Source organism: Rhipicephalus microplus, chromosome 9 (genome assembly GCF_043290135.1).
Source record: "Rhipicephalus microplus isolate Deutch F79 chromosome 9, USDA_Rmic, whole genome shotgun sequence".
Classification (NCBI taxonomy): Eukaryota; Metazoa; Arthropoda; class Arachnida; order Ixodida; family Ixodidae; genus Rhipicephalus; species Rhipicephalus microplus.
This window is the reverse complement of record NC_134708.1, coordinates 74769248-74787080: the sequence shown is the minus strand read 5'-3', so window position 1 is coordinate 74787080 and position 17833 is coordinate 74769248. Positions and strand designations below refer to the sequence as shown.

Genomic DNA, 17833 nt, shown 5'->3' with positions numbered 1-17833 from the left:
CATGTGAGAAGATAAAAAGAAAGAAAATTGAAACAATGCATAACATTTCGTACAGAACTATATTATTCTTTTGTTTGCTTTAGTTCTCTGAAAAGAACAATTCTTTTGTAGTTTTTTGATACGCTTCCTTTCTAATTCTGGATTTGAGGAGATCTATGGTGAAGGTGTAGTCTTTCACGAGGTTAGGAATTTGTACAGCCTGTTTTTGTTCCCCGTAATTTATTCTGCTGTGTGGTATAGACACAAAACTATTTCTGAAATTATAGCTTCTTGTTTTCACACTGTATTTAGTCTGGAAGGATTGTTTGTCAGACCTAAATTGCCGCATAATTTCAAGGAATAGTTTATATGTGTGGAGTTTGGGCACCTTTAATATTTTATTTTTGGAATAATATGTTTGGGTGCTTTGACTTGTTTGTGTCTCAATCGACAGTGCATTGCTTCTCTGGGGGGCATCTCCTACTGTATTCATTCAGACTGCTTCTTCTTCCACCTGCCTTGCAGCTCACCAGTCTCGATTGGCATATGAAGGGAGTCACAAGAGGACGTCCCGCTAGTCACTAGTGCTACTACCGTCCACGAATGCCCACTACTGTTGATACCAGGTGCCTCTGTAGTCCACTTGTTTCGAAGACTGAGCATGGCAGCCAGCTTTGCCCTGTTGCGCCACTATATATGGTGTTTACCAATTAGGTTTTGTTAGCTTGTTATCAGTCGTACCTATGTGAAATAATGGAACTTATATTTTTACGATTCCAGGTATATTGTCACTAAGACCAATGCTTTCTTTTGTCGTTCATGATGATTAGTGAACGAAGATATTGGCCGAGACAGTGCCATCTTGTTTGTTCTACACTATGCCTTTCTTCTTTCTCATAGATTTAGTGGTAGCTTCGACATGCTGCTTGCCTTTATGGCTTTTGGTTTAGGCACTGGAACAGTGAAGATTGTGTCGCTGGTATGGCAGAGGGAGGTCTGGCCAGCTGGGAAGGGGGGGAGATCAAATAACGTGGCAACGTGGCTGTTGGTTGCAATGGGCTTGATTTCAGTGACTTTGCATATGTTTAAAGGCATTGGTTTTCTAAGGAGTGGCATAGAATTGTTTGTTGTACTTATATCCAAGGAATGTTGCTTTACATTTAAAGGTTCAAGCAGTGGTCTTCCCACAGTATTTCACAAAGAAATAACGAGGTCTGTATGTTCTTATAATTTTAATGTATTTTAAATGGTACTAACTGGGGAATTCGTGCATTGATAACATAAAGTGGTTGTCGCGCAACTTTCTTGCTTCTTGAGACTTTGTGGGAAAGTGAACATACATATTGTGATAGTCCACTTGGTAATCGTATCGGACATTAAATCTGATCTAAAACTTAATACTTTGCTGACTTCATGAAAGGTGAAAATTTTAGTTTGCATCCGTTTGAATGCGACTGTGGTGAAACAGTGTGGTCAGCCATGTATATGAACAAAGCACTAGTCACTTTTAGTTACTCTTTAGGAAACTCTTTGGAAACTGACAAAGAAATGTGCCGTGATTTATGCTCCATAGTTTGTGCCACGGGGGATGTCGCCATGTTTTGCTCCTGAATTGCATCACAAGCAGGCATTGCATGACGCTGTATTCGCGAAATGTATTTTTAGTTGTAAACTTGTCTTGGCACGTTTTTTGCGCATGTGCAACTTCGTCAATCCCCTATTTCTTTTTCTCTTTGACTATCGTCTCGGTAAAAGTTTGTGAAGGCTTAGTAGCCGCACATACTTCCAATCAAAACAGTGCAGCTTTGCTCATTCTACGTTTGCTGGCTACCGTAAAGATGTCTCTTAGAAGGGCAGCCTGTTTTGGTCTGGGCACAGTATTGAGGTGCTTCCATGAGCTAATATTATAGTTTTTATTCTTTGAAGTTTCATGGCTTTTTGCTCTTCACTTCACGAGTGTTTAAGGAAGTAAATTTGACAAAAAAAGAACAAAAAAAATCTCAGTGAGATATTAGCTAGCTAACATGTCACGCCCACCTGATTGCGTGTCAACTTGGGTTAGACATAATGCCAAATTCTTGCCAAATTCTTCTTCTGTGGTATATATTGGCACATGTGTTTTTCAATCTGTGCATGACATTGTCTGTATATGTTATGTGCTTGATGGGCCTGTGCACTATCTTGCTCTTTTGGGATGTGTCATTGTCAGAAGGACACTCGAGTCATGTATGAGGTGCCCATTCATGGAAATGGCACCTCGTAAGCACTGGCTGCTGGTTGACCGTGATGCTGAAAGAATAAGAGAAAATGTGCATGACTACACTTATAGACTCAGCGCTGTTGCCCTTACCTCCATGCAGTAGTGAAATGTGCATTTGTCATCATGTTATGTGATGCTATACTGAATGTACACTGTCTTGCCACCTGTAGTGCCTTGAATGAAATGTATAAAACATGTCAGTCACTGCCAACAGAGACACCTGCAAAGGGTAGAGCATGCCCTAAAGTTTATGTATGTTACTACTCTAAATTTTTCGACATAAATAGCAAACCAAGTGGTCTTAGAAAAATAGTCGGAAATTTTTAAACAGTCAAAGTTCATTCATGTGCTGATATGCACTAATTAAAATGCAGCTACCGAACTCCGACATATCTCTTCTATGTCTATAAGTTGTCGAATTTATATTATTGCAGAAAAAAAAATCTTTGTTCAATCAACTTTAGAGTTGCAAAAGCTAAGTAAGGTTTACTTGTTTGTGGTGTACTTTTTTTACATATACCACAGACTGTAGCAGGTGGTGTTTATGCTTTTGCATTAGAATGTAAACCTTGTATGGCTGTTTTTTTATGTACGTCTTTCTTTTTGCAACACAGTGTTCTGAATTTTGCTTTCAGATAAAATCCGTGATGAATCACGCTATGTGTCGAATAAGCAAGGATGATTACATTTCACCTAGCTTAAATGCAATTAATATCAAGTTGCAACTGTTGCAAGTTTTATGCTGTAGTCATTGGAATGTATTACTGGAACATGCTTGAAAGTGGCCTTTGATGTAGTTACAAAACTACTGCTCTCTATTCAACCTTTCAGCTACTTGACAGCCTTCGACTTGTAGCCTTTGACGATTTTCGCTTTATTCTCGGCATGTGCGAAGTGCGCTGGAAATTGTTTAACTGGCCAAGTGTGTTGCAGAGTACAAAATGTTAAGGACGTTCGAGCAATGTTCATGTTTTTTTTTTGTATAGCGTTTCATTGAGCATTGTGTTTGTATACATAGACAAGCATGTTCCTCCAGTACTGTAATGTGTATTTTGGCCTTCGAATTGGAGGCATGTATATTCTTGCAAATTATGTACAAACCTGTATATGCTTCATCTTGAAAGCGCGCTGGAAATTTTTTGCAAGTGGCGATAATTAACAGCGTTTCCTTTCAAGTCATTTTATCAGGGTAGAAAGAAATAAAGGAATATGTTCTAAAAAACTGTGTTATTCATTTGAACCTTGATAAACAGTAATGTCTCAAGCAATGCTAAACGTTTCTCTATTTAATGGAGCCCAGTATCGTTCGCTTGAGGCGGTGGCGCGTTTGTAACGGGTTTGGGCTGCACTGAAGGTGGTGGAAAGTCAAGTCAACGAGCGTTTGTGAATACGGAGGTATTAGCGTCGAATAGACGTCCTAAAAATACATGCGTGACATCTCCACTAAGAGCAAACTACGTACGTACCAGAGAATTTCGTTGGCACGAAGTTCTAGCTTGAGACAAATTTCAATGCGTCCCTTAGAGCGGAATCTAAGAGGAATCTGACCGTAGAGTTGTTAGCGGGGAGCAGCATCCAGGCAACTTCAAACGTTCTTGCTGGCGCATTGTCAACTGCTCAATCCAGTGTTGAACAGCGGGCCCAAAGCGGTCAATCACGACTGAACGGCTTCCCGGAACACGGAACATAGTGCACGCTCAACTTCTATAAGCTGCGTTCTGTGCAGTCGCGTTGGCCGTGTCTCGGACGTCTCGTCTCTTCCCGCGTCGCCGTGCCTCTCATAACTTTTTGCAACGCCTCAAGGAGGCATTGCTTTTTGTTTCGCCGAAGGAGCACCTCCGGCATCTGAGGAAATTCTTGGCGCGATCCAGTAATACATTGAAGAGTGAGATCCTCGAAGCTTTCTACACTGCGCGCGCAGGAGACGGGTACATTAGTGGCGCAAAAAGCAACTATCTTCATATCGCGATAGAGCCTGAACACGTGTTGATGGCGTTAATTGTTTATTTTACACGTATAAGTATTCGTGTTTAAATAAACTTCAGTTGATAGTTTTCGTTCCTTGTCAGCGTTCCTTGTAGCCCTCGTTTTTTTTGTTTTTTTTTTGTGCAACATATCTTCAAGTATGCTACACTAGCTCGCTCACATCAAGCTCCTTCCGTGTTGAAATCAGAAAGTTTGTGACAAAACTACAGCCCGATTAAATATAGGTCAGTTCTAAACGAGTCGCGCTGTACACACTGACGAAGCGGTGTTCGAAGTGCATTCGACAGCATGCATGCGATTTTGGGTCGTTAGCTGAGCACGCCACAATCCTGCTGGATGTTGGTGACGCATCTTTTAAGATTACTTGCCATGGCCTGTACCAGTGGAGTGGCTGTGAGTTACGGCTACCCACGGGATGAGCCAATCGAGCTACAGCTGCAAGAGTTCGTTTGCGTGAAGCAATACAACAAAGCGGCTTCGGTGTTGTGCATGTTGCGAAACGCAGCGCGCAGGGGTAAACCGTCGGTGTGACTTCGACTAGCGCAGGTGGTCAGCGTGGACGCCGCAGCCTCGGCAAATCGTAGCTCGCTATTTACTCGTTTCTATGTTTTGTCCTCAACTGGACGTGCGTGGCATGCGCAGAGCCGAAACCCACATATGGTATTGGGCATACCGCGCTTCCTTTGAATGCCGTGGAACCGTGCGGCACCGAATAATGGTAAGGACAACATTCCTGCCATCTTCGTTGGCGGCAGTCAACTCGTCTTTCAAGACGGTCTCCTTGAGCTGCATTGTCTGGTCCTAGCACATAGTTCCTAAACAGGGACGTTAGTTCTTATTATCACTGACAACAGTTGCTATGATATTTTCTTTTTTTTTTTACGTGAGGACGTCTAATTCACTCTTGAATCATAGTGTCATATGTTGTCAAGATGGTAAAATTTTAACCATGATGTAGCTATTGATGTAAATTTTGACGAAGTGTTAAAGAAAAGCTTGTTATGGTCTAAGATATCTTCGCTAGCGGAGCAACATTCTCGTGACAATTAGATAGCATTCTAAATCGAATGACGCGCGCCCGCACAGACGTATCGGTAATAAATATAAAAAATATAACACCATTAGTGCTGCCCAGAAATGATAATTATGTAACGTCGCGTGACATCCCCTTGGCTAATTAACCTTTAGTTCAGCTTTGCCTTCAAGGGTAGAACGCGATGGCGTAATAGACACCGTGCGCATCAGCTTCTGAGCTGCTAGACTGCTTCGATTCACTGTGGATCCTTCAACGGTGTGAAAAAAAAAAAAAACGAACGTCCGTTCGCGTAGCATTGACGACTTTAAAACTATCCTAGAATGCCATGCTACATTCGCAGTGGCTAACGCCACAATTATTCCTTTCGCGTATCGGCGAAGGGCCGTAAGGCAACACGCACTTTGAAGGTAATTCTTTTGCTGGTGATGATTGAATATGTCTCAGTGCCGCTTTGCACTGGATGGGCCTGTGAATTGCGAAACACCCACTCGTTGCACATACGTTGTTCGGATGCCTGGCGCGATTCTACGCGTCTGTCACGCAATGTAAGATGCGGTAATAAGACTCCTTCCACAACATGACATTTATAGAATGGTCGTTTTTTTTTCGATGTAATTTCAAGCAATATCGCGTCTTTGTGGTGATCAGACAAGATTAGGAAGAGACATTTCATCGGTCTATTTTGGGAAGAAACATTTGTCGTGCATGGTATAGTGGCAGAAAAGCGGACAAGAAATAGAAGCGCGACCCTCACAAGATTGGCAGGTATACACTTTTACGCCGTCAGACATACACTGCCAGTTGCTGGGGCTCTCTTTTTGCCTTTGTGTGGAAGGTGGGACTGGGGTTCCTGCCGGTCTACATTGTCAGTGAACGGGGTACACAAAATGAAGCCTTCACCCTTGCAATCGTACTCTGGTTTACGTAGCGCTCATTAGCGCTGTATACGTAACGAACTTATGTGTAAGGAGTTGAATATACGCTACCCTTACTCCGTAACAGTCACCTCTGTGCTGTATGGAATAAAAAAAAATTTTAACGTAGTATATGTATACTTAGGTGACGGTTTCTCGGTACAAATGAATTACCACATATCAAAACACTCATATCAGCATGTGGTACGCGTATCTTTCGTTAGCAACCCGGCGTGCTCACATGACTGTCTTCATTCGATATTCAAAAGAAATTATCTTACGTTTGTTCATGAGCTTCACACACATGACTGGTTTCAATCATTATCTTCGTGAGGCACACCATACTGTCATCATGTGAATGAACATCACCGTATGGTATGGTGCGTTGAACTTTATTCAGGTCGTGAAGATGAACGCTTAAATTTACGCAGGCGACTCTCACGTTGAAGCAGTAAGGTCTAACCTCACCTCCCCATCGCGGGCCTCCTGGATGGCGTGGACTTGGTCTGAAAGATCTCCACTGTGAAGGACTTTTCGCCACAAGGTTATTTCCTTGTCACAGTCTGTGAGAGTCACAAGACACCGCCAAAGCATATAACGCAGAATAATATTGCCATTATGTTTGTCGCAATTGATTCAGACTACCAATTTTTCCATAAACTCTTCGATGACGGGCAGCTCCTCTCGAAGCCTTCAATTATAAATTTAGGATGTATTTTTTACTATTTGTTTTACAGTGCCATCGAGGCACCCGAGCGTCGTATATTGTTCAGGTTACGTGACTCCAACACGATAACAGCTTGCGAAGGATGACATCTGTAAGTCTATGCATGGCTTGGGTTAAGTGTGTGTGCAGGATTCCCCGTTGGGAGGGGGGGGGGGGGGGGTTAGTTGCTGCGAAGATTAGAAGCTTCGCAATTTATACGAAAAACCAAAAGGAAGCGATGAATTCCTTCAACATCAAGGCATTAGGCTTTCCGGTGGTAAAGGTGCTTGTTTCCAACATCCGTGTTATTGGTCAACCAAGAAAGGAAAAGAGGAGGAAAAGAACGGCAGGGAGGTTAACCAGTCTACAAGCAGCCGATTTGCTACCCTGCGCATGATAGGGGGACGGGGGAGATGAAGGATGGAGAGAAGAGAGAGAGAAGAGAGATAAACACAGCATATTAAGCAGCACACGCGCGCACACTCAGTCATAGTTCAGTCTTGTCTTTCGTGGTGTGTGACATTGCTGTTACAGCCGCTTGTTCAAGTACGTGTCGCGTAGCAATTTCAACAGTGCTTTCGTCGCCTTCTGTTGCAATGTCTTTTCTCTTGGTCCGCCAAAATGACCTGCGTGACCATAACCCTGAAATGAAACTATCAGTGACTTCACAAGCCCAACTGAGCAAGGTTACGAGTCAGACTTTCTCGAAAATGGTGAGATGGGTGGCCACGCTGAGACCCCTGCCTCCTCTTTGAACACGCCTATGTAAAGAGAAATCAAGATTTTAAAACCAAAACACGTATAAATAAAGTTCTTCGTGCCGTACCGTAACCCGTATAACCCTGACCCGTAATCAAGGCTTCGAATCAATCGCTCCCATACGTCATCGTCGTCATAATCTGCCTGACTACGCCCGCTGCAGGACAGAGGCATATCCCATGTTTCCACAATCAACCAAGTTCCGTGCGTTCTAACTTTCTGCCTCCCATTCGTGCGTTCTTCTCTTCGAATGCAATTAGTGACGCTTAATGAACAATTGTTATTCTGCCTACGCGCTACGTACCCAGCCCATATATCCATTTATTCTCCTTGATTTCAATTACGGTATTCTTAACACCCGTATACGTCAAATGAAGCCAAGCCAGATCACTCGGTGGCGAGCTATCGAGTGCGTTGTGCATACGTAGGCATGCATGCCCGCATGTTCATACATAACGTCAGCGCTGTTCTCGCGCATCGGCATTGTTTACCTTCAAATGCCTCCATGTCGCTGCAACCAAAGAGCACACCTTGTCGAAGTCTCTATCTTGCCTTCTGGACGTTCGCCAAACCTCTTAGGTCTTATCGGCCATTGTGCCGTTATCTCTGTAGCGCGAGCATGTCACACCTGTGCCCATTGTGAGCATGCAGGAAGGCTATTGATTTGAGACAAACCTTCTGATGTATCTACCGCACCGGGTCAAATGCTGTAGAGTTTAGTTGCAACCGTGCCCGCATCGAAAACGTTCCCCATCTCATATGCGTAACACCATGGCGATGAGTGAAGGGGCACCATATGTACCATAGTGGCCGCTGTGTTCAAATCAACTGCACTTCCGTCTCTTTAGTTGTTGAACCCGCTGCTCTGGAGTTCGGGTTATTGGTGTAATAACTTCCACGGTTCACATCATCTGGGTCATTCACTGAACGCCATTTATCTATGTGAGTATCAGTTTTCACTGTGTTGTACATTTTCTTTTGTCCGCTGCGGTGGATCGTTGACTAAGGTAACCGAAGGTAGTGAGTTCGATCCCGGCTGTGACTGTAGCATTTCGATGGAGGCCCGTGCATTGCGTGACGTCAGTGCACATTGAAGAACGCTATAAATGGTCGAAATTTTAGTAGTCCGGCGTCGTGTCTCATAATCGTGCTGTAATTTTGGGACGTAAAACCTAGATCAGATATAATTATTAGTACATTTGTTTACAACATTCGCTGAACAACATTTGCTGCTGAAAAAAGTGTGGACAAGTAGGCTAGGCTTAGTGACGTCATAGAGGTATTGGAAAGAAGATAAGGGTTCATGTCTTCAATTAAATACAATTAGAGAAGGCAATTCTTGATTATATATTACACTTAATTGGCAACAGTGTTTTTTCCTTGTTGTTGTGGCCGGTGACATGCGTATTACAGCTTTACGCTTTATACCTGCTTGCTATCGACGCGTATTGCTCTGAAATTTCGGTTGTATATGCTGCTTTATATGTTGTTATTATATTGTTACATATGCTAAACGGTTTATTCAGATGCGACGTAACGGCCAATGCTTTTTAACGCAGTAACGATATCTTTCATTCTGTTTGTGTGTTCCTGCCACAGAAATGTCATGAACTATGTCGATTTCGTATGTGCACTTCGCTGCAGTAAAGACACTATGGCGTCGTGGGAAGCATGTAAATTAAATGAAATAAAAACACTGGTCTGAGCAACGGAGCTCGAAACAGAGGTCAAGAGAAAATATGTCCTTGTCTTCTGTTTTCGCGTTCACCCTCGCTTTCAGTTCCACTGCTCTAACTATAGTGTATGCTTAATAAGTTCGTGCACACACCTCTGAACGCACACCACGCAGAAAGATGTACTCATATATGTACTGCATTACTGCGTGTTGCTGCGTCCATACGATATTTATAGAACATGCGCTACATACATAGAGAAATGTACTATATAAAGAGTGACCACTGGGGTCTTCTCGCGGCCCAGCAAGAAAGAGTCAGACCAACCGCTAGTCGGCGTGCCCATGCACGCTTTTACTCATTCATTAAAACATGTAATAGCCGCCTCAGGAGGACAATTAATACCAAAGTTTGGCGTCAATTTTTTGTAAAAAAGAAATTTTATCAACTTGTGCAATTTTTCATATGCGCTCTACATTATGTTCCGCTTGGGACATTTAAGGCCTTACAGCAGAAAACAGCAACGTATGACTAGAAAGTGGTGTCTTTCTGCATTTGTTTTGCACAAAGAGGCACATTCATGTAGTTTAGATGTACTGTACGTGTGTTTCCTTAGTTGACGCATGCGCGTGTAGCCTAGTGGTAAAGACACTCGCTTTCGAAACATGAGGGTACGGGTTCAAATCCCAGTGCCGGAAAGAGAAAAAAATTTTTACTTTATTTATGCTTAAGACGTTACCAACCACTCGTGGCGCTGAAAGCAGCGCAGTAGCTGGGCCGCAGGGCCCTACGGGAGTGTCCGCTCTTCATGTAAGTATGTTTCTCTATGCTCCATAGACAAGACGAATGAGGAACAAGTGGCGTGCATGGCGCCGCAGGTGATCCAGCTGTTTTAATTAATAATAATAAAAATAATATTTGGGGTTTAACACCCGGAAACCACCGTGCCGTAGTAGAGGGCTTGCAAAATTTAGACCATCTGACTGATGGCGTGGCACAGTAAAATTTAATCACGAATCCGCCGTTTCGCCTCTATCGAAATGCAGCTGACGCGACCGGCATCGAACCCGCGACCTTCTGGTCAGTAGCCGAGCACTGTAACCGGTACACCTCAGCGGCGGACTACTTTATAGCAACGCCATTAGTTCTGTGTAATTTAACTTCATAGGCGGACTTTATGGCTAGAATGAAATGTGTTTTAAAAGCAAAAAATATCGAAGAACTTAAGCGTTCATTTCGATGTATCGAAATCTGCGCGCATTTTAGATATGTGCAGTAAGTACAGTAATGCAATTTCACTGGACTTGTCGAGTTTGAAAGCGTACCTACGCTGATTGCTTTCGTAGAGTGAAAAATAATAAGATAAATTTGACTGAGTCATTTTCTCGACAGCTTCAGAGAAAAGTGGCGATGCGAAATTCCGTTATGGTTCGGGTTCCTTTTATGTGCGCCTTAGAATACTGTGGCTGTGTAGGTGACCTTTTATTTTTGAGAGAACGTTCTGACGACAAACTGTTTCGATTAAATATATGAGTCAGAAGCCAGACGTTTGTCTTTGTATTCAAGCTCGTTATGCTCAATTGGCGATAAAATTTTCATCATCCGTGGAATCATGCGAGACCGGAGTGTGAAGTATTCGCTTCTTATCAACATGAAACACTGAAAAATTACGCAGACCGTACGAATTGAGCCTAGTGAAAGCATACATTGAAAAACCACGTGAAAGGGCGACCATGAGTGGCAGATATTTATCCGGTTGCTGCTGCGAACTGCTTCACCCGGGTCGGACTTTATTATTAGGAACAAGCAAAATAAAAAAAAAGTGACAGCATAAATACGCTATTGAAAAGTGCTGTGTTTTTAATTACAGGATAAACGGAAGGCGAAGTTCATGGGCCGTTTTTTTTTCTCTCAGTCACAACATTGTTTTAAAGAAACAAATAAGAAAGCAAAGGAAAGTTCCTTGGCTTTATTGTCTGTTAGTTCTAATTAATTACGGGATAGTAGCTTTTGAGGGGCAAAATACGCCGAGATGAAGCAAAAGCTTCCTTAATGGACTCACCAATATGGCATGGCACGAAATCGCTTCTAACATTATGGAAACTCACTTCTAGCCAGTTGATAAGAGTAACATCATCGTGCGTAATATCAGTACTGAAATCGTCAATTGGCCATTTATACGATGGGCAGTGTCTAAACATGACTCGGTAATTTTTTGATTATGTACCCACATATAAAAGTTGCACTTAGGAGGAGGTGAAAACTGTCGTAGTGGCTTCACAGTTCGAGTTGGCAGAGCCGTGAGAGCTGCGTTTAAGCATAAATGGTTTTGAATGTTGATGCGTGTTCAGTTTCTAGATTTTTTACCGCGAACGCAGGCGTATACTGGGCGAAAAATATTTCAAACGAAAACCACTGGGTCCATTTGAAGTGGTTAACACTTGATATTTGACAACAAACCACTTGATTATTCTTAACGAGCTTATGGCGCAAAGAAACGCAAGAGAAAGACAAGCGCAAATCACACTCTGCTAAACCAAGAAGTCACTCTACTTAACCACTTGACCAGCTCCCATGGTCGTTTCCACTTGCGATTGGGACCGATCGCCCAGTGGGTCCCAGATTCCGCCGGTAGCGCTTACTTTAAACCCAATAAGATACAGTAGCTTGTTTCAACTGGGGCCCCACTAAGGAACTATCGGCCAGCGGCGTTAGTCGGCAAGCCTGCTCACGAGTCGACTCATCAGACTCAGATGGAGCCGTCAGTCTGAGTCTAAGTGAGTAATATTTTGGGAAGTTTGAGTCAGGCGGAGGAAAAGCTTTAGTATAAGCATAAATACGAGCTAGTCTGGTTTATGAAAGCTAATTTGGTCAGTTTAGTGATTCCCAAGTGAAAGATACAGTGCTATATAGGGTGAGTCTGAGTGATCTCTGGTCTGCAGCAGTTTCCTGTAAAGGCGTGACCTGATGCCTGATGGGGCTATCATTTTCCTGGAGGTGCACACTGTAGTTTATATAGTGCACACAGCCGGAGAATCTTTACCCTTTAACTCGGCATCATTTACTAGAATCTTATACGGTGTACTTCACATGTTATGCACACGTCTACGCGGGCGTGTGCGCTAAAGGCGAAAGAAGAGAGCGGAAGCTCTCCACTCCATTCCTTAAGAAAGGCGCCATGTCGGCCTCACATCTGCACTCAGCCAAACTTGTTCCGTTAGTGTTCAATTAACGGTATACTGTCGATTCCGGACCACGTGCCTTCGAGTTTTGCCGCCCGACACTTCGCCAGATAATATGTGATGGTAAATCCTGATGATTCGCTTTTTCTTTAATTATTTATTTTTTTTCTTACGACAGAGAGTAAGAAGCATGGAAGTCTTTAAAAGGAAGTAATCAGCCTTAGCGCTACCGAATATTGCGCAAGCATAAAAGTTAGGAAAACTGCCTGCCCTGTGTAAACTCTGAATGGATAACGTAGTAATGGTAATATCTGGGGTTTTACGAACCAAAACCACGATGTGCTTTTGTGGCACTCCTGCGTGGCGGGTGCCGGAAATTTTGACCACTTGGGGTTCTGTAACGCCTCGGCCGCTGCAGCTTTGAACGTCGCGGTTTTAATGCCGACTGCGGCGGTCGCATTCGAAAGGAGGCGACATACTAGAGACCATTGTGTTATGCGATGTCATTTTACTGTGTTACCATCCGGTGTAAACTAACACCGGATGGCCGACATTTCCGGAGCCTTCGACTGCGGCATGCCGCTCGACCATATCTCGACTTTGGGGGCTTAAAATCACAGATCTTGTTGTAAAGAAATAACTCAGGCTGACTGCTATCTAGATATTGCGCAAGCACGCAAATCGCGAGAAATGGCGAAATGTTGAAGTGAATGTAAATTATTCGAAATGGGACCGCCGCTGCGTGGATCAAACCTGCGACTTTCGTGTGAGCAGCAGAGCAGCCTTACGAGCAGTAAATAAAATTTGGAGCATGCGCAGTCAGGGTGACGGTGGACGTTAACGATATAAAGATCTGCACGTTTTCATTCTCCGCTGATTATTATCGATTGTCAGAGGGCGGCTCTTTATCGTCTCTATCACGAATGCTGCCGCAGCGTTCTCGTGGGCGTTTGCTCTTGTTGCATTGGCACTAGAAGCAGCTGCAGTTCGGAATTTGTCGTGGTGTCAGCAGCACGTTTCCATCACCGGGAGAGATGGGAGGAAGGTCGAGTAAACAAGGCTTGGAACGTTTCAGAGCTGACACCGACGACTCCGTCGTTCCGCGGGAGGCTGACCCTGCGACTGGCGTCGTCGACGAGACTGAACCGCAGCCAGGCACCATGGACACCCTGCCTAAGGAATCGTTGTGTCACCTGGCAGTAGGTGAGTACTCGTTAAGCGTAAACAGCCCGGCTGATTTGCCTTGGTTATAGCTATGTAACATGTTACTGGTGAACAGGACGCGGGCGAGAGAAAGAAAGCAACAACGCCAGGTGTTGCAACGTCTGCAACAACGCCAGAGATGGCAGCTGGCGTTGCTGTTCGGCAGCACCATGCTGCATAAAGCACGTTCATTCTAAAAGACAGGGCGGGCCACGACGGACGCATGACAGACATGTAAAGACATCACAAACGCAGCGTTTTGTGATGTCCTCACTTCTTTGTTGTGTCCATGCTTGCACTCCGTGTTTATGAATAGTTACGTACCAGCTCAGCTCTTATAAAGCACATGTTTTCTTTCGGTTACTGCACGTATGCCGAAGCTCTGCGTAATGCAGGCATCAATGTCTAATGTCGCGTTAAAAGTAAAGCAGCCTAGAGCTGAGCTATATGTAACAGGTGAGTAAACCGAAAGTGCAGACAACGACATTCTTGCCTTCACGTTTCGCTCTGTCTACCACAGTAGAACGCAAAAGCCGCCAAGTTCGTCAGTCATTTCTCCTGCGTTAGAACATTGCAAAAGCGCAAAAATTGCGTCATTTCGCTGCTGTGGACTTCAACGATGCAATACAGACTTTATAAACAGCGGTAAATGTACTTAACTTAGATACACATTTGTCGCTGGCACAAGCTGTTGTTTCAAAGCCCATACGCATCATGACCTCATGGTGTAGTGCCTCTCTGAGGATTGTGGCTACTGACCCCAGGCAAGAACAGTTAAAGAAAACTCGCAACACTCCTGTTAACATCTGCTTGAACAGCTTCTTCATAGCCAGCCTCATGGCCACACGCCGCCAGCGAGTGTTTCTAATTCTGTCACGTCGACATTGACGTTTGAACTTCAGGTGTTAGACTTTCAAAGACACAGTACCGGTCTTTCATTAACCTAATACTATGCCTATCAGTGGCTTACGTTCTTTTCTAGGAGAACATTCAAGAAATGTGTACGATTCGGTGATATAACGCTGTTTCTTGGATTTGTGCATGACTGTGTTAAACCAATGATCGACGTCGGCTCGAGCAATATAAGCTTTACAAGTGACACGTTAACCGTCGGTGCGCAGGCTCTGCGGTTACCTGCACGTACAACGGCAAGGAGGCCCGGCTCGTCAAGCCCTTCGATCAGCCCAGTACGCTGGACGGCTACACGTTCAACCTGGCCTGCAAGTTCGAGTCGAAGAAGGGCAAAATAGAAAGCGTCCGCTTCCTCTTCACCCTGTGCGCCGGAAACGAAGACGATCTCGCGTCGTGGCCGTTTGCCAAGCAGGTGTCGCTCAGGATCGTCGACGCGGCGAAACAGGGCAAGGACGTTGGCGTGACCTTCAAGATGCGCCCCGAAGAGGACGCCGAGTGCTTCAGGAGACCCGTCGCGCATGCGCCGCAGAAGGGAATCCTTTCCGAGAAGGTCAGCTGGAAGCAAGTGAACAAGAGGAAGCTCGTTCGCGACGACGTCTTGACTGTGGCAGTGCAGTTTCAGTGATGTCATGCTCGTGCTACGCGATTGTTTCCACGTCATCTTGGGTCCACGTTGCACTTGTCAAGCTTACGCGTATTATTATGATGGCTGACGTGCTGTTCCTCGTTATGAGGAACAGCGCCACCACTTCACCGTGTCGCGGCGTTTTGGACCCGAACGTTGGCGGTGTGGCGCGTTAACTGTGGCGAATGCAGTGCCAGTGATGCGTATACAGTAACGCTGCGAGATTGTTTTTATGCTATTTTGAGTTTCGTTCCAATTATCAACCCTGCCTGTATTTGCCTGACAATTCTGAGCGCGTGTACCTTTGTTTTTACGAAGAGGACGAACAATTCAGCGCAAAGGAATGTTGTCGGTGTGGCGCGTTGAACAATAGGAGCTCAGATAATGGAGTTTAATACAGCCGTAAAGCATGCTAATCCCTAACGTATGGGAGTACATTTGGTGCGTGCGGTGCTTTTACGGCGCCGCCTTAGTATATTCGTGGTAGTATATTCACCACCCGGGATTTCAAATAATTTTAGCATCTTGCGCACGTTTGTTTGCATATTTTAGAATACGCGTAGCACTAACTAGCCTAATAAAAATATCTGCATCTCTTTCGCATTCGTGTACGGATTGCTTGGTCGTTGTAGTGTGTATACATGAATTACGCAATTTGGTCGCGACCGTTAGTCATTCAGACGAATGATGTTATGGGGCGCCTTGAGGTGTTAGCTTCAGTGATAAGTTTTCGCTTGTGTATGGGCTTATCAGGTCGCCCAAGAGGCGGGACAATAGAAGCGTGAGCAACGTCGTCTATTGAAAGCACTTGGAAAACTAGCCCTTCTCGAATGACATGAATAGGGCGTGCGTGCTCTGATAAAGACAGGGATCCTTGTCTTGCCTTCTACTAGTCTTGATAACTATAGCGTGCACGCGGAATCGCACACATGCCGATGTGAAACAATGAAAACATCATGGCTTACTATTTTGCTCGCTTGGCTTTCGCGCTCACCAATGTACTCTGTGCGTTCACAAAATGTGTCCAAGGTGTGGTGACAGTCACAGACAGCCTTTACGCATGCTAAGGTGTGTTAACTGCAATGGTCACCATGAGGCAGACATGGAATGATCCCAACATGAGAAAACCGAGGTGTGACTCGCGCGCAATTGCTTCTTAAGAAATCGACAAGAAACTAATATTCTATAATTATGCGGTGGCAGCAACCGAACACGCTGTCTTAAGAACCTTGCCCCAGAAGGGCAGCGTTGAGAACCGCGGGATCCTGGCAAAGGCTTCTATCGTCCAAGAACCCTCACAAACGTCTATGAATCGGCGAGTACGTGACCCGCCTTTGGACTTGCCGCATGTAAATTTTGGTCTAACGGAAACCGCCACACTTGATTTAATTGATATACGGTAGACAAACGTTCTGTAATGAGGTTCTTCTCTTTGTTTCATCGCAAAACTTCACTTTGGAAGCCGGCTGAAACCCAATAGACATTACGGCTGTTGTATGGCAAGGTGCCCGTTATGAATATTTTTTTATGAGCATGTGCAGGTTTCTCCACTAAAATTGCGTAAGGGGTGAGGGGGGCGGCGGCAAGTGTCACCATCGTCCCCTCCCCCACTTGTTCTTGGTCGAGTCCGAAAGAAAACACACTCCGCCGTAGATATTTGGTTGACGAAACGCACGCTGGACGATGATTAATTAGGACGATCGCGATATCGTACAGAAGCTTACCGAATAGTCCACGCTTTCATTCGGCATGCATGCAAATCGAAAATTGAGCAATGACATGCTTTCCGCAACGGCCCGCCATTGGTAACCGGCTCTGTGGGGGCAAAATGGGCAATAAGCAGTTCTTTGAATTCAACGCCAGAGGTCCTACTTCAAAGCTGCCTTGTCCACAAGATTTATGTGGGGTACATTCACCAGAGCCACTGAACTATATAAAAGATACGCTCACGATGAATACTCGGTCCTAAGATGTCGTCGTTAAAACAAGTCTGTGATGAAGACTGGGTTCTCGTTACGAATACAGCAGCGGACTACTCAAAGCTTAGCTTTCTGAAGACATTGCAGCGCTGGTGGTGGCGCCAGTCATCCAGACGCACGCAAAGTGCCACCGGCCCGCGCTTCCCCTTATCTCCCGGCGTCCGCGTTGCTGGCCTTTGAACAACGTCCGGTTGCTTTGTCACGCGCACTTTAAAAGAAGAGAAGGCTGAGTGGGAAGAGGCGCTCTCTTGACAGGAAGTGAGCGAGATCGACGCCGCGTTTAGTCGGGTCAGTTATCGCCTCTGGTGAGAACTCGGTCGGCGCCCTACCTTAATTGTAAAACCGCATGCTGCCTGTACTGTACGTTGATGGCTATCTTCCTTTGGATGTCACGGCGATGCCTGACCACACTCTCACCTGCGATTTGGCAATCGATATGGCGAGTGTTTCTTGCTATGCACCAGCGAAACGTCCCGTCTTTGAAAATGTTGGAACCAGTGCTATACTCCAGAATGGCGAGGTGAGCTAAATGTTTTTGACTGTTATTTCTGGCACAATGTCAAGGTTATTCTTTTTTTTTCATACTCTAGTTTGAATGCAGTTTCAATTAACCACAACC

At 44.7% G+C, this 17833-nt stretch overlaps 2 protein-coding genes across 3 annotated transcripts in view; both read left to right on the top strand.

Moving 5' to 3' along the window:
* Positions 1-840, top strand: part of LOC119163219 (eukaryotic translation initiation factor 4E type 3) — a 40761-nt gene extending 39921 nt beyond the window's left edge. Inside the window, exon 6 of the mRNA XM_037415174.2 lies at positions 505-840. Within this exon, the coding sequence (XP_037271071.2) occupies positions 505-557 (53 nt within the window). The 3' untranslated portion in view covers positions 558-840. The remainder of the gene's footprint in view (positions 1-504) is intronic.
* A 7580-nt stretch (positions 841-8420) lies between these two features.
* Positions 8421-15838, top strand: LOC119163220 (uncharacterized). 2 transcript variants are annotated; one of them, XM_075873848.1, is made up of 3 exons: positions 8421-8582; positions 13571-13698; positions 14820-15838. In XM_075873848.1, exons 2-3 carry the CDS (start codon positions 13656-13658, stop codon positions 15233-15235), a joined length of 459 nt encoding a protein of 152 aa, XP_075729963.1. In that variant the 5' UTR covers positions 8421-8582; positions 13571-13655; the 3' UTR covers positions 15236-15838. The 2 variants fall into 2 exon arrangements, with proteins under 2 accessions (XP_075729963.1, XP_037271072.2); XM_037415175.2 differs by lacking the exon at positions 8421-8582 and having other exon boundaries at positions 13401-13698.
* Positions 15839-17833: the final 1995 nt, after the last annotated feature.

Excerpts from the sequence above, each read along its gene's own strand:
- LOC119163220 (XM_037415175.2), top strand. The coding sequence starts at position 13,530 with ATGGGAGGAAGGTCGAGTAAACAAGGCTTGGAACGTTTCAGAGCTGAC. Across the intron at positions 13,699-14,819 it reads GTTGTGTCACCTGGCAGTAG|GCTCTGCGGTTACCTGCACG; the intron begins GTGAGTACTCGT and ends GTCGGTGCGCAG.